The sequence below is a fragment of the Mytilus trossulus genome, chromosome 5 (genome assembly GCF_036588685.1).
Source record: "Mytilus trossulus isolate FHL-02 chromosome 5, PNRI_Mtr1.1.1.hap1, whole genome shotgun sequence".
Taxonomy (NCBI): domain Eukaryota; kingdom Metazoa; phylum Mollusca; class Bivalvia; order Mytilida; family Mytilidae; genus Mytilus; species Mytilus trossulus.
The window spans coordinates 28,483,534-28,498,478 of NC_086377.1; the positions used below are offsets into that span (position 1 = coordinate 28,483,534).

Consider the following 14,945-nt stretch of genomic DNA (forward strand, 5'->3'; position numbering starts at 1 on the left):
TTATATATTTTACATGTCTAATCAAAACAGTGATGCAAAACAAGAGATTTTCTATCATGATTGGTTACACACTCCAAATAAACTAAGCTAAAACCCTAAATTCTTTTTTTTTTTTTTAAATAAATGCACCAATGCTATTTCTCACTGTTCAGTGGAGTGCAACAAAATATTGATTGATCCAACTGAGATATATTCGAATTGTTTTAATGTTTTAACCTACTGTAATTGACTGTTTAAATATTCAATCCCGACGGTTCACGTATTGCCTTTTTTTTTAAAGACGACACAAGACTTCAATTGTTTTTGTTTTGACTGGGTCGAATAACAGGTTCATCGTTTGCTCCGTTTAAAAAAGTTTGTTTGTGTTTTTAATGCATTGAGTACAATTTTAATATTTGTTGAACTAAATTAAAATACATCTGTTAAATACATAGTGCCGATTTGTGCAATTTAATATATAATATTATATCTCCTTTTCTCTAAAATAACGATATGAAACAAAATCAGTCATATAAATTATACCATCGACTTAGTCCCTCATTAAAGAATTAACCTTTCAATAACTTCTGGCACTGGCACATATGTTTTCCCTAAATAACTTGTAAAGATGAACTTGATACACTAGATGGCAAATGAGCATTTCAACTAATTTGTTGATTTGACCTTTTGCCTTTATTTTCTTTGTTGAATTGACCTTTTGTTTTGTTTGGAATTTATTAATTAACATAAACAAAAACGTATTTAATATCTGCATGGGTTAAATTATAACTATTCAATCTGAAAGAAGCCGTTTCCTGCATAAAAATCGGAAAGCATTCGTTTCCTAATATCGGAAAGCATTCGTTTCCACAAACGACGCTGAAACTGAAGTATCTGAAAGACAGCGTTTCCTAAGATTTTTTAAACGGACAATTTGTAGTAAGATAAAATATATTTTTGATATACGGATATTAATAAACTAGTTTATGGTCAATAGACGATTCGATAACTGGCTAAAACTAATATGTTTTAAACAGATTCATGCACATAAAAGGCATTCTTGTGTTCCATGATTTGCAGTGTTGCGATTGTGGGACCGTTTACGACCTGATTTAAATATTTCAAAATAACATGCGTTACATGTCTAACAAGTAAAATAACTCTAATGTTCCGTGAGATACAACAAAAAATACCACATACCACCAGATTGAAGCATCATCCATATTTAGCACCTGACTTCTGCTTTTCCGTCAACAAACATCTGAAAGCAAGCGTTACACGTATCTGAAAGCAAGCGTTACCGGCGATTGAATCTGAAAGCAAGCGTTCCGAATATACACCGTGTATAAGTGAAAAAGATGTGTTAGATGCTATAAAAACATTAAAGAACGATAAAGCTTGTAGTAATGATATGATATTAAATGAATTTTTGAAACATGGAGCTGTCAAATTATTGCCTGTTTATGTCAAGATTTTTGATATTATTTTTGAAAGTGGTATTGTACCAGATTCTTGGTCTCAATGTTTTATATGTCCAATATACAAAAGCAAAGGTGACCCCGCAAGTGCGGACAATTATAGAGGTATCACTATACTTAGTTGTTATGGAAAACTATTTACATGTATTCTTAATAACAGATTATTCAATTACCTTGAATGTTTGGGTTTATTATGTGAAGAGCAAGCTGGTTTTCGGAAAGGCTATGGTACTGTTGACCATATTTTTAACTTAAAATGTCTTATTGATATGTATTTATTTAGAAGGAAAAAACTGTACTGTGCTTTTGTAGATTATCGAAAAGCTTTTGATTCTGTAAACAGGGTATTATTATGGCAAAAACTGTTACGTAATGGTATTGACGGTAAAATGCTTATTATTGTACAAAACTTGTATAAAAATGCTAAGTCTTGTGTTAGATCTGGTAGCAACTTTTCAGAATTTTTTGCCTCCAATGTAGGAGTTAGACAAGGTGAGAATCTCTCATCTTTATTGTTCTCAATTTTTCTAAATGATTTGACAGATTTTTTGTCACATGCTTATAATGGTCTCTCTGATATATGTAATATGTCTCATTTATTATTTGATAATGATGATATTGAAGTTTTCTTTAAATTGTATTTGTTATTATATGCTGATGATACTGTTATATTTGCTGAGTCTGCTACTGAATTACAATCTGCATTAAATGCCATGTACTTGTATTGTGAAACATGGAAGCTTAGTGTTAATGTAGCCAAAACCAATATTGTGATATTTTCTAAAAACAGACAGGGTGAAAACACTCAATTTTTCTATAACAATGAACCAATAGCTGTGTTAGATGATTTTCTATATTTGGGTACAGTTTTTTCTAGAAAAGGTACTTTTCACAATAATAAGGCTAGACTTGTACAACAAGCTAGAAAAGCTATGTTCTATGTTTTATGTAAAGCGAGAAAGCTTAGTTTGCCAATAGATATTTTGTTACAATTATTTGATGCAATGGTGGCACCTATTTTGTTATATGGTGCAGAAGTATGGGGTTATGAAAATAATGACATTATTGAGTCTTTGCATTTAGAATTTTGCAAGTATATATTAAAGGTTAAAAAATGTACGCCAAATTATATTGTATATGGCGAACTTGGTAGAACACCCATGTCTATATGTATTAAAGCTAGAATGGTTGGTTTTTGGCAGCGAATTTTAAATGGCAAGAAAGAGAAAATATCTCGAACATTGTATGATATGTTGCTTAAACTGAATGAAGGTGATGTGTACCATTCTAAATGGTTATTATATATAAAAGATATTTTAATTGAATGTGGTTATGGAAATTATTGGTATGACCAATCTGTATTAAGAAATATAAATCTGTCTAAAAATGTAAAGCAAGTTCTTCATGAAAAATTTGTAGAAGGTTGGAAATTACAAGTATATGACTCACCGAAGTGTATAAATTACCGTATTTATAAATCTGATTTTAAATTTGAGAATTATCTCACTGTACTTCCACCTGATTTAATGTATAATCTTACTAAGTTTAGATGCGGTAGCCACAAATTGCCAATTGAAGCTGGTAGATTTTTTAGTATCAATAGAGCTGAAAGAATTTGTGATCTTTGTAATAAACAAGAACTGGGTGATGAATTTCATTATATATTTAATTGTAACTTTTTTACTCAATAAAGACTCAAGTTTATACCTGATCATATATATAAAAACAAAAATACTGTAAGCTTGTCAAATTTAATGAGTAGTCAAGATAAATATGTACTTGTTGGGTTGGCAAAATTTTGCAAAATTGTTATGTCTGTATTTAAATGATAATATATGGATATTACTCTTTCATCTGCATACACCTACTTCATATGTATATATGTTAGTTCATGCATTACTGTTGTTTGTTAAATTTATTGTTTGCTAAATTTATTGTACTATTATGCCTCATGTGAGGCCTTTAGTAAAAATAAAAGTTTCAAAGTTTCAAAGTTTCAAAGTTTCAAAGGAAACATGACCTACATGGGAGATAACCTATCGTTTTCAAAGAAACCATATTCACTGTACTTACCACAAATTCAGTACGTCATAAGTGCTTATTGCAATTCAACCTCTAGGAACGCTAATAAAAAGCTATGTAGGAATGTATATTTAGGAAACGACGTATAAAGAAGCACAAAACAATTATATATTATAAATATGTAGCAGGAACAATTCTGCCTAAAATTCGGGGATGCGGACCATGTGTGCAGCTAATTCTAGTTTGTAATATGATGTAACGGAGACGGTGGATGCCAAATGTAATGCGCTATAATATATCTAAGTAAATGAAGACCAAAAACTGAAAACAATATATAATTTAATCATCAAATTACAACTTTTATTATGTGAAGCCAAAAGTGTAGAAATGGAGCATTCAATGATTTCTAATTACCGTACTGAGGAGGCATGTAGCAAATGCACTAACCTAATCGATGGTTGGAAAGCCTGGCTTTCCTTGGTTGGACTGAATGTCAGTCCTCAGAGCATTTAACACAATAATCTAAAACCACTTATTCAAAATATATAACTTTCTCACAGAAGGTAGTCTAAGGTTTCGCAACGATGCAAATATCAAACTATCAAATTATCACGTTGTGATTGGTTAAACGCCGTCACGTGGTGACCCCCTATCAGACCGTATGGGGTTAGTAAGTTTCATATGAGGTTCGTGACGCGTTAGTGGCGACGTCATCTATTAACGTTGTTGTGTTTCATTGTTTATTTTTCAACAAAACGCCGCAGAAAAAGTCCAGCGTCCGATAAATTCGTTATACGGTTAACTACTGACCCCCTACGGATCCATAGAGGGTGAATAAAATTCATAGGGGACTCGGCCTCCGGCCTCACCCCCTATGGATTTTACTAACCCTCTATGGATCCGTAAGGGGTCAGTAGCGAACCATATAACTTATAATATCTTTAACCAATGAATTCAAATCGCTAAATCTATGTAATTTAACAAATATATACGGAATAAACTTCATGTAAATTCTTAAATAAGAAATATGAAATTTGTAGTTTTAAACAAGGGAAATAATAATGTAATAATAATCCTAACTGCCACAAATACATATTCATGTAATATCTAGGTTCATATTTGCTTTTGAAAATACTTTTAATGAGTATACGTTCTGATTATGTCCTCAATAGTATAACTACTCGTCCAAGAGTATCAGTATTTGATTTGTTTTCCTTATCTGTGTTGTTCTGTACGGGGTCTACATAATGCAGTTCATTCTATTCACTGCTTTCTTTGCAGGTCTCGGATTTCAATTAACGTCATATAACTTTCATATCCCAATTTCTATAAAGTTTCTAGTAAAATTCTACAACAAAAAATCGGTTGAGACTTAATTAATAAAGCGCTAAGGATTAGATTTGGACATTGGACCATAATAGGTAAAAGTCAAATTATTTTTTTCTGTTCATTCTTTGTCAGAAACCTATTATGTTTCGCAACCCAAATTCATTTCAGAGCTGTGTCCAGCTTTAACTCAGTATGGACAACTGCTCATGTTTCGATTTCAGTCGTCGTACATGTAATGCCAGAGTTCGACATAAGACAGGTGTGGTGTTCCATATAACAACTGTCAAACCCATGATAACGTTGGTTTCATTCCCTCGACTTATATTCTCCTTGCACATGTTGCAGATACAAAGTAAGTTTAAATTCAAATTCAAATATTTAAATAAAGCACCTACATGTATCATATACGACATTGCGTAATTAAAGTGTACATAATGCATGACATAATAAACAACTGTGAAACATGATAAATAAATAAATAAAACACTGCCTAAAATGGAGAAAATTAAAGATTTTGTACCCTTATCTTTTGTTCATTCCATGCAAATTTTAAAGAAAATCAACCGCCTTTCCCCTTGTAATCTCGTATTTGGCAATACGGTGCTTTTTAGAGGATAATTGCATTCAGTGCTATGAATGATTTCCTTAAAACAAGTTTATAAATTTAGATATTGGTTAAAACAAATATAAATATGGACCAAATCAAGTACACCTTCTCGGGTGCGCTCGACTTTAGTGACTCAGCATGAAGCTTTTTGGATTTAAAGTTCATCATAAGGAATTTAAAAATATTTTTTTTATCCGTCGACGTCCGTTCTGTCCGGTGGAAAATTTTGAGCATGTTCAAAACTTTGAACGGACGTCCAACGGATAAAATGTCCGTTGAACGTCCGTTAGGCGTCCGTTTTGTACGATACTCGTCCGTTTCGTTTCCGTTTTGTATCCGTTACGTGTCCGTTATACATCCGTTGGAGGTCTGGAAGATAAATTCCTCAATGGACTTCTACTGGGCGTCTAACGGATAAAACGGGTGAGAAACGGACTTCTAATGGACGTATAACGGATAAAACGGATGATGAACGGATCTGAAACGGATAAATGCCAATTGAGAATTTCGCGTCAGAAATGCAAATTATTGGTATGTCAGATTTCTTAAGGTTCATGAATTCTTATTATTCAAAATCGATCTTAGAGTATAGGCACGTCTTCACAATCAAGCAGTTCTTATTCAGGCCAGACACTGCCCTTTGACGGAATTTTGAAGAACAAAACAAAACCAGTTACACAGAAACATTTTGAATATTTATGCGATTAACATGTATTATTAGTATCGCCTTTGATTTTTCCATATATCTTGTTCATCTGTTTTATCCGGTACGCTTCCGTTAGGTGTCAGTTTTATACGTTACTCATCCGTTGGATGTACGTCCGACATCCGTTCTGTCTGGTACGTGTCCGTTTCTCTTACGTTGCATATCCGTTGTGTGTCCGTTATGCATCCGTTACACGTCCGTTTTATTCGGTCAGTACATCAACGGACTCCCAACGGATAACAATTTGGTCAACGGACAACTTTTATTTTCATCCGTTAGACGTCCGTTCGTGCTAAGGTGTGACCGAAACTTAACGGATATTTCGAACAGACGTTTAACCAACTTTTTTTCAATCCGTTCATGTCCGTTAGACGTCTATCCATATCCGTTGCAAAACTTTGAGCATGTTTAAAACATTGAACGGACGTTCAACGGATAAAATACCCGTTGAACGGCCGTTAGTCGTCCGTATTGTACGGTACTCTTCCGTTTCGTATCCGTTTTGTAATCTTTATGTGTCCGTTATACATCCGTTGGAGGTCTGGCAGATAAATTCACCAACGGACTTCTCCGGACGTTTAACGGATGAAAATGCTGTTGAACGAATGAGAAACGGACTTCTAACGGACGTATAACGGATAAAACGGATGATGAACGGATCTGAAACGGATAAATGTCAATCGGAAATTTCGCGTCAGAAGTGCCAATTATTGGTATGTCAGATTTCATGAATTCTTATTATGCATAATCGATCTTAGGGTGAGGGCACTTCTTCACAATCAGGCAGCTCTTATTCAGGCCAGACACTGCCCTTGGGCGGCATTTTGAAGAACAAAGTTAAACCAGTTACACAGAAACATTTTCAATATTTTTGCGATTTACATGCATTATTATTGTCACCTTTAATATTCCCGTATATATAGTTCATCCGTTTTATCCGGTACTCTTCCATTAGGTGTCTTATACGGTTCTCGTCCGTTCAATGTGCGTTCGACATCCGTTCTTTCCGGTACGTTACCGTTTCTCGTACATTGCATGTCCGTTATACCTTCGTTACACGTCCGTTTTATTTGGTCAGTACATCAACTGACTCACAACTGATAACAATTTTGTCAACGGACAACTTTTATATTCCGTTTTACTTCAAATAATCAAAGCTCCTGCTATCCGGTAAAGTGTGACCGAGGCTTTACCACAAACGTCATTTAAGAAGAATTTTTACCGTTATTCGTCATGAAGGTACCCCGTATACGACACTCATATTTCCAACAGGAACAGATATTATGACATTGTTCATAACAAAGTTTCTAGAAGAACATCTGTCAGGCAGAACATATATATACGTTGACAACTTGACTATATTTGTCAATTTTAGAAAATACATAAAATAACACCATTTATACAAACTCAATGGCAATCTAATATTCTTGTTTAAAAATGTCTCTTAAGAAAACAAATATAATTTCCTATTAGAAATTTACCTGTTCTAATATTTGTATGCCCCACCTTCGTTCGTCCGTCTGTCCCGCTTCAGGTTAAAGTTTTTGGTCATGGTAGTTTGTGACGAAGCTGAAGTCCAATCAGCTGGAAACTTAGTATACATAGATATAGGAAGATGTGGTGTGAGTGCCAAAGAGACAACTCTCCATCCAAATAACAATTTAAAAATTTAACCATTATAGGTTAAAGTACGGCCTTCAACACGGAGCCTTGGCTCACACCGAACAACAAGCTATGTTCTTTATGGTATGAACTTTCTATTTTTTACCCAAATTCACGGTCCATTGAACATAGTGCGAGTGGGGCATCCGTGCACTTTAGACACATTCTTGTTTTTCGTAAAATGAACGTCACAAATAATTCAGAGAAAAAATATGCATGCCCTGACGATCTTATCAAAAAGCAGTATGGTTCATGCTGTATTAATCAAAGTCTTTATATACATAATATGCACTGTCAATTTAGTCTAATTATAACCTGGCTGAAATACAGCAGGTGAAAATTTAGACTACATTGCACTACAAGTATTAACCTTTCAAATAAACTCATGAAAGATACCAGGACTAAAAGGGCTAGTCGTCTCTTAACTGATGAAAATGGAAAGGGCTTCCGCTTTGTAGATTAATTCATTTACTAGAATAGCCACATGCATCATCAGCAAATATCACTACACACGTGAGGTCACACGTTATGAAGTAGTATTATATATATTGTTGAACGCAGTTGTTTACGAAACTCCAGAAGATTCGACTATTTATGTACCAATATCATGAATATGCATGATTAAGGAGCAGGTAACATCTAATTGCTGAAATAAAGAGGATACATCCGATACTCTACGGGACTGAAGGACATAAACTAGGTTTGGATTGTCCTAAGCAATCAATAAACTTTGATTATTCACGTCTCGTAATATCTTCCAATCAGGTAGTAAGAAGCATTCACGCACTAACTGTCCATCGTTCAATTCTTATATCGTCTCTGTTTGTCTTTTTTCGTTAGGGTGTTGTCAGTTTATTCTCGATCTATGAGTTTGACTGTCCCTCTGGTATCTTTCGCCCCTCTTTTATCAACCTTTGATTTTATGTTGATAGTTCTAAATTAAAAGCTTCACTTCATGTCAATTCTAAATAACAGGTTGACAAAATTTTTAAAAACTAGAAATATAATTAGAAGTGGTTTTACTAAAGGATGTCGCACAACTGACCATATGTATGTGTTAAATACCATCATTCAAAAATTTGTGAAAAATAATTCGAAGCCTCTGCATGCATGCTTTGTAGATTTTAAGCGTGCATTTGATTCAGTTTCACATCTCCACCTTTTTTATAAACTTAAATGTATAGGTGTTTGAACAAAATTTTATGACATTATAAAATGTATGTATGAAAACACAGAAACTTGTGTAAAAATAGACCAACACAGGACAAACCTTTTTAAATCAAATATAGGAGTAAGACAAGGGGATAATCTCAGTCCCTGTCTCTTTAATATATATTTAAATGATTTGCCAACCTATTTTGACCAAACATGTGATCCAATCCCATTAAATACACATCCCTTAAATATTTTAATGTATGCTGATGATGTAGTTCTTTTATCATCATCAGAGCAAGGACTTCAAAATTGTGTAAACAAATTAAATAGATTTACAGTTAATTATAAAATGACAGTTAACAAAAAAAAAGACCAAGGTTCTTGTATTTAACAAATCAGGAAGACTTAAAAATATTAAAATATCATTAGGAAACCAGACTTTAGAATGTGTACAGAACTACACATACATGTACTTAGGTATACATTTTTCATCATCTGGGAGTTTCCAAAAAGCAAAGAAAGAACTTTATAACAAAGGAATGAAAGCATTTTTCAAATTAAGGAAGACCTTTTCAGTGGAAAGCCCAAAACCTAGTACTTTATTACACATCTATAACCATACAATCCGACCAATCTTGTTGTATGGATCCGAAATTTGGGGTTATATACCACATAAGAAACAAATACATTTGGATAAATTTATATCAAAAGAAACTGATTATCTTGTACTAGAGATTATTCATACTAAGCTTTGTAAATTTTCACTTGGAGTTAATATAAAAACATCAAATATGGCATGTAGAGGAGAACTAGGTTAACTCCCTATACTGTATTATGTAATAATAAATATGATAAAATATTGGATCCATCTTATGAAAGATATTGAACCTTCAAATATTATTCTAAGGGAAGCCATAAATCTGTCTCATTCTATGGACAAACATAACCAGGAATCTTGGATAGGAAGCATTTTAAAAACATATATTTAAATTTCTAGACTTAGAATATCTATTTGTTAACCAGTCAAACTTTAAACAAAACCATATTCTAAAAAAGGTAAAAACATCTTTAACTATTAAATTTAAAGAAAGCTGGTTAGCTAGTTTAGAAAGCAATTCTGGGAAGTGTACTAATTTACAATCTGGCAATAAATTAAGAACTTACAGAAAATTTAAAAATATTTTTATGTTTGAACCATATTTAAAAATGAATTAAAAAAAAGACAGGCAAATTATCACAAGATTTAGAACTAGCTGTCATGATCTTGAAACCGAAAGAGGGAGGTATATTCGGATTAAAGCTGAAGACAGAAAGTGTAAGCTATGTAAGAACGCAGTTGAAGATGAACTTCATTTTCTTTTAAAATGTCCTGTTCTTAAAGATACTCGATCTCAACATCTATCTAATTTAAATTCAAAATTCAAATTTTTTTCAAGATTATCTGATGAAATGAAATTTGTTTGGATTCTTTCATCTGAAGATTTGTTTGTAACTTCAAACTTATCTAATTTATTGCACTCCCTTTTTGAAGAACGAAAGAAAATTTTAGAAAATATTGTTGTTTGAAAAAAGAAAAAAAAATTGAAGAAAAATATATATAGATATATACAGGAAATAAAATTGATCAGGAGTTGTCTCCCATAGACCTAGTACTATAAAGAATTATTCATTTGATTGTATAGCTCAAATTTTGGGCACCATGATTGGTTAATAAAAATTATCTATCTGTACAAGTATTACATAAACTCAACATTGATCCACGAAAATGAGATCAAGGTCAGATAAACCAAACTAGAAATACATGTTTACCTTACAATCATTTAATACACCAACATGACCAAATATAATAGTTGGCCTTTTGTTTTTTTGTTTCTAAAACACAGGCTTCAAACTGAAAACTAAATATTGACCTATAAACCGTATAAATAATGTAAAGGTCAGATGAACCATGCCAGACAGACAAATACACCTTACACTCATGTGCATTTCAATTTGTTAATGTCATGTAATAGAATAAAATTGAGAAAGGAAATGTGTCAAAGAGTCAATAACCCGACCAGATGACAGAAAACAGCCGAAAGCTACCAGCAAGAAAAATACCGTACCGGAGGCGTGTTTCAGCTGGACCTTACCCAAGTTGCAACACTATATGTATATACATAAATGTGAAGCACATTGTACAATGTATGTTACACCAAAACAACATAGACAGCAGTGGCGGATCCAGAAATTTTCATAAGTGGGGGCCCACTGACTGACCTAAGAGGGGGCCCGCTCCAGTCACGCTTCAGTGATTCCCTATATAAGCAACCAAATTTTCCCAAAAGGGGGGGGGGGGGCTCCTAAAATCGCCTCTGGACAGTTTATATGTAATATATCGAGAGGCATCGAAAGGTTTAAATCATTAGTCTAAAATTTGATTGCTTTCTCCTTACAGAGTTGAACAAGAAAAAGAACACAATTAAAGAAGATAAACGTCATTGATAATCAAGAACACAATTACTGCAAATGAACCTCATTGTCATTTGATGAGATAAATGTGTTAATGATTAATAAGTGATAAATGGTACTGAACCGAGACGCATCAAAAACAGGCTGTGGATAATCTTGATAAAAGTGATGATTTTGCCAGAGAAGTTAGCCAAACAGGTGTCTTAAGGGGACAAGTGAGAATCCCATGAGTACATACTGATTAAAACTGTCATTAATATGATATTTGAGCTAGATAATTAGGTCTAGGAAAGTAAGCTAAAGGGCCACACGAGAAAACTTTCTGATGACAAATGCCGTTAATTTAAATTTTGTGATAGACATGATAGACATGATAGATAATGTTAAAAATTTGTCTGAAGAGACACATGAGAACACATGCTGGAATAATGGTACATGTTTGAAGGTTCAATTACGTCAGTAATTAACAAAAAGGCATGACAACACAAACCCAACAAACACTTCACGTCTGTGATGTATGTGGCAAAGGGTTTAGTAAGCATTAGTATTTAAAGAGACACAAAAGAAAACATAACGGCGATAAACCTCATGAATGTGAGGTATGTGGTAAAGGCTTTAGTCAGTCGGGTAGTTTACAGAGACACATGAGAACACATACTGGTGATAAACCACATGACTGTGACGTATGTGTTAAAAAAGTTTAGTCATCTTACTAATTTAGAGATTCACATGAGAACACATACCGGTGATACACGTAAACCTCATAAATGTGATGTATGTGGTAAAGGGTTTAGTCAATCGGGTAAATTAAAGAATCACATGAGAACACATACAGGTGATAAACCTTATAACTGTGACGAATGTGGTAGAGACTTTAGTCGGCTGGATAGTTTAAAGACTCACATGAAAACACATACGGACTCTAAACCTCATGTTTGTGATGTATGTGATAAAGGGTTTAGACAGCCCGGTAATTTACAGAGGCACGTGAGAACACATACAGGTGAAACACCTCATGAATGTGATGTATGTGGTAAAGGGTTTAGTCAGATTTGGAATTTAAAGAATCACATTAGAACACACACAGGTGATACACCTTATAACTGTGACGAATGTGGAAAGAGCTTTACTCGGATGAATAGTTTAAAGAGTCATATGAGAACACATTCGGACTCTAAACCTCATGTCTGTGATGAATGTGGTAAAGAGTTTAGTCGTCTTGGTAGTTTACAGCTTCACATGAGAATACATACCGGTGAACAACCTCATGAATGTAATGTATGTGGTAAAGGGTTTAGTAGTACTGATTATTTACAGAGGCACATGAGAACACATACAGGCGAACAACCTCATGAATGTGATTTATGTGGTAAAGGTTTTAGTGAGCGTCGTAATTTACAGATTCACATGAGAACACATACTGGTGAACAACCTCATAAATGTGGTGTATGCGGTAAAGGGTTTAGTCGCACTGACTATTTACAGAGGCACACAAACACACATGAGAATATACCTAATATAAATGATGTGTCCGTAAAACAGTTTAGTGAGCTTGGTATTTTACAGGTTCACACGAGAACACATGCAGATGATAAACCTCATATCGAAGATGTAAGTGGTTTATAAAGTGTTTAGTAAACTTTTTAATTTACAGATTAACATGTGAACACATACCGGTGTTAAAATCTCGTGATTGGGACGTGTATATATAGTCAATAATGTATACATCTTATTAATATACAGAAAAATGGAAATACTCACAGGCGATATATCATACGGTTTTGATGTATACTGTAAAGGATTCGACCATCGCAGTTATGTGTATGTACATGAGAACGCATATCAATGCTAGTGGAAAAAGTTTCAGTTATCTTAGAAATGTACAGAGACACATGAGAACACATACAGTCGCTCAATTTCATTACTGTGATGCTAGTGGTAAAATGTTAAGTTATCTTAGAAATGTACAGAGACACATGAGAACACATACAGTCGATAAATCTCATTACTGTGATGCTGGAAGTAAAGATTTTAGTTATTTAAAAATGTGCAGAGACACCTACAGGAGATATATCTCATTATTGTGATGTTGGTGGCTACAGTTTTTTAGTTGTCCTAGAAATAAACAGGGACACACGAGAACACATACTGGTGATATTTCTCATTACTGTGATGTTGATGGAAAAAGGGTTTTTAGTTATCTTATAAATGTACAGAGACACATGAGAACACATACAGGAGATATATCTCATTTCTCTGATGTTGATGGGAAAAGTTTTTCAGTTATATTAGAAATGTGCAGAGATACACGAGAACACATACAGTCGATAAATTTCATTACTGTGATGTTGATGGTAAAAGTTTAGATATTTTAGAAATGTAAAGAGACACATAAGAACACATACAGTGGGTCAATCTCATTACTGTGATGTTGATGGTAAAAGTTTAGATATTTTAGAAATGTACAGAGACACATAAGAACACATACAGTCGACAAATTTCATTACTGTGATGTTGATAGTAAAAAATATAGTTATATTAGGAATGTGCAGAGACAAATGAGAACACATGCAGGAGATACTGTGATGTTGATGGTAAAAGTTTAGTTATATTAGAAATGTGCAGAGACACACGAGAACACATACAGGAGATACATCTCATTACTGTGATGTTGATGGTAAAAGTTTAGTTATATTAGAAATGTGCAGAGACACATGAGAACACATATAGGAGATAAATCTCATTACTGTGATGGTGGTGTTGAAAGTTTTAGTTATATTAAAAATGTGCAGAGACACACGAGAACAAATACAGGATATACATCTCATCGGGGGGATGTTGGTGGTCCAAGTTTTTTAGTTATCTTATAAATGTACAGAGACAAAGGAGAACACATATAGGAGATAAATCTCATTACTGTGATGTTGGTGGTGAAAGTTTTAGCTATGTTAAAAATGGACAGCAACAGAGACACATGAGAACACATGCAGTCGATATATTTTTTTAAATCTCATTAATGTTATGTTGGCGGTAAAAGTTTTAGCTATGTTAAAAATGGACAGCAACAGAACATGAGAACACATGCAGTCGATATTTTTTTTTAAAATCTCATTAATGTTATGATGGCGGTAAAAGTTTTTTTTGTTATATTAAAAATGTGCAGAGGCACATGAGTACAAATATATAAGACCTCGTTTTTATAGTTCTGCGACTGCTTGAAAAAAACAATGTATTTTTTTGTAATATGATATGCTCACTTACTTTGAGCAATAGTATAATGATATTTTGTACATGGGTTCCTTGCAAACCAACTTTACATGTTAGTATGTGTTGACCTTACCTCGAACTTATTTCTTGGATTAGTGATCAATTAAGAAATAATTCTTTCATGCCATGCTCTATGCTCATTTTAACATGGGTAGGCATTATATTTGTTAATATCTTAATACCGAGCGTTAGCGAGGTATTAAATGTTTACAAATATAATGCCTACACATGTTAAAATGAGCATAGAGCATGGCATGATAGAATTATTTTCGATTCTAATAGGAATATT

General features: G+C 33.4%; 1 protein-coding gene across 2 annotated transcripts; it reads left to right on the top strand.

Moving 5' to 3' along the window:
- The first annotated feature begins 5,085 nt into the window (after nt 1-5,085).
- Nucleotides 5,086-13,961, top strand: LOC134718727 (zinc finger protein 239-like). Of its 2 annotated transcripts, XR_010107424.1 has the most exons (3): nt 5,086-5,160; nt 11,376-13,540; nt 13,628-13,961. XR_010107424.1 is itself a non-coding variant. In XM_063581416.1 (2 exons), exon 2 carries the CDS (start codon nt 12,062-12,064, stop codon nt 13,013-13,015), a length of 954 nt encoding a protein of 317 aa, XP_063437486.1. In that variant the 5' UTR covers nt 5,086-5,160; nt 11,376-12,061; the 3' UTR covers nt 13,016-13,961. The 2 variants fall into 2 exon arrangements, 1 of the variants encoding a protein (XP_063437486.1); XM_063581416.1 differs by having other exon boundaries at nt 11,376-13,961.
- Nucleotides 13,962-14,945: the final 984 nt, after the last annotated feature.

Bases quoted from the DNA above. Each gene is read 5' to 3' on its own strand.
- LOC134718727 (XM_063581416.1), top strand. From the start codon at position 12,062: ATGACTGTGACGTATGTGTTAAAAAAGTTTAGTCATCTTACTAATTTA.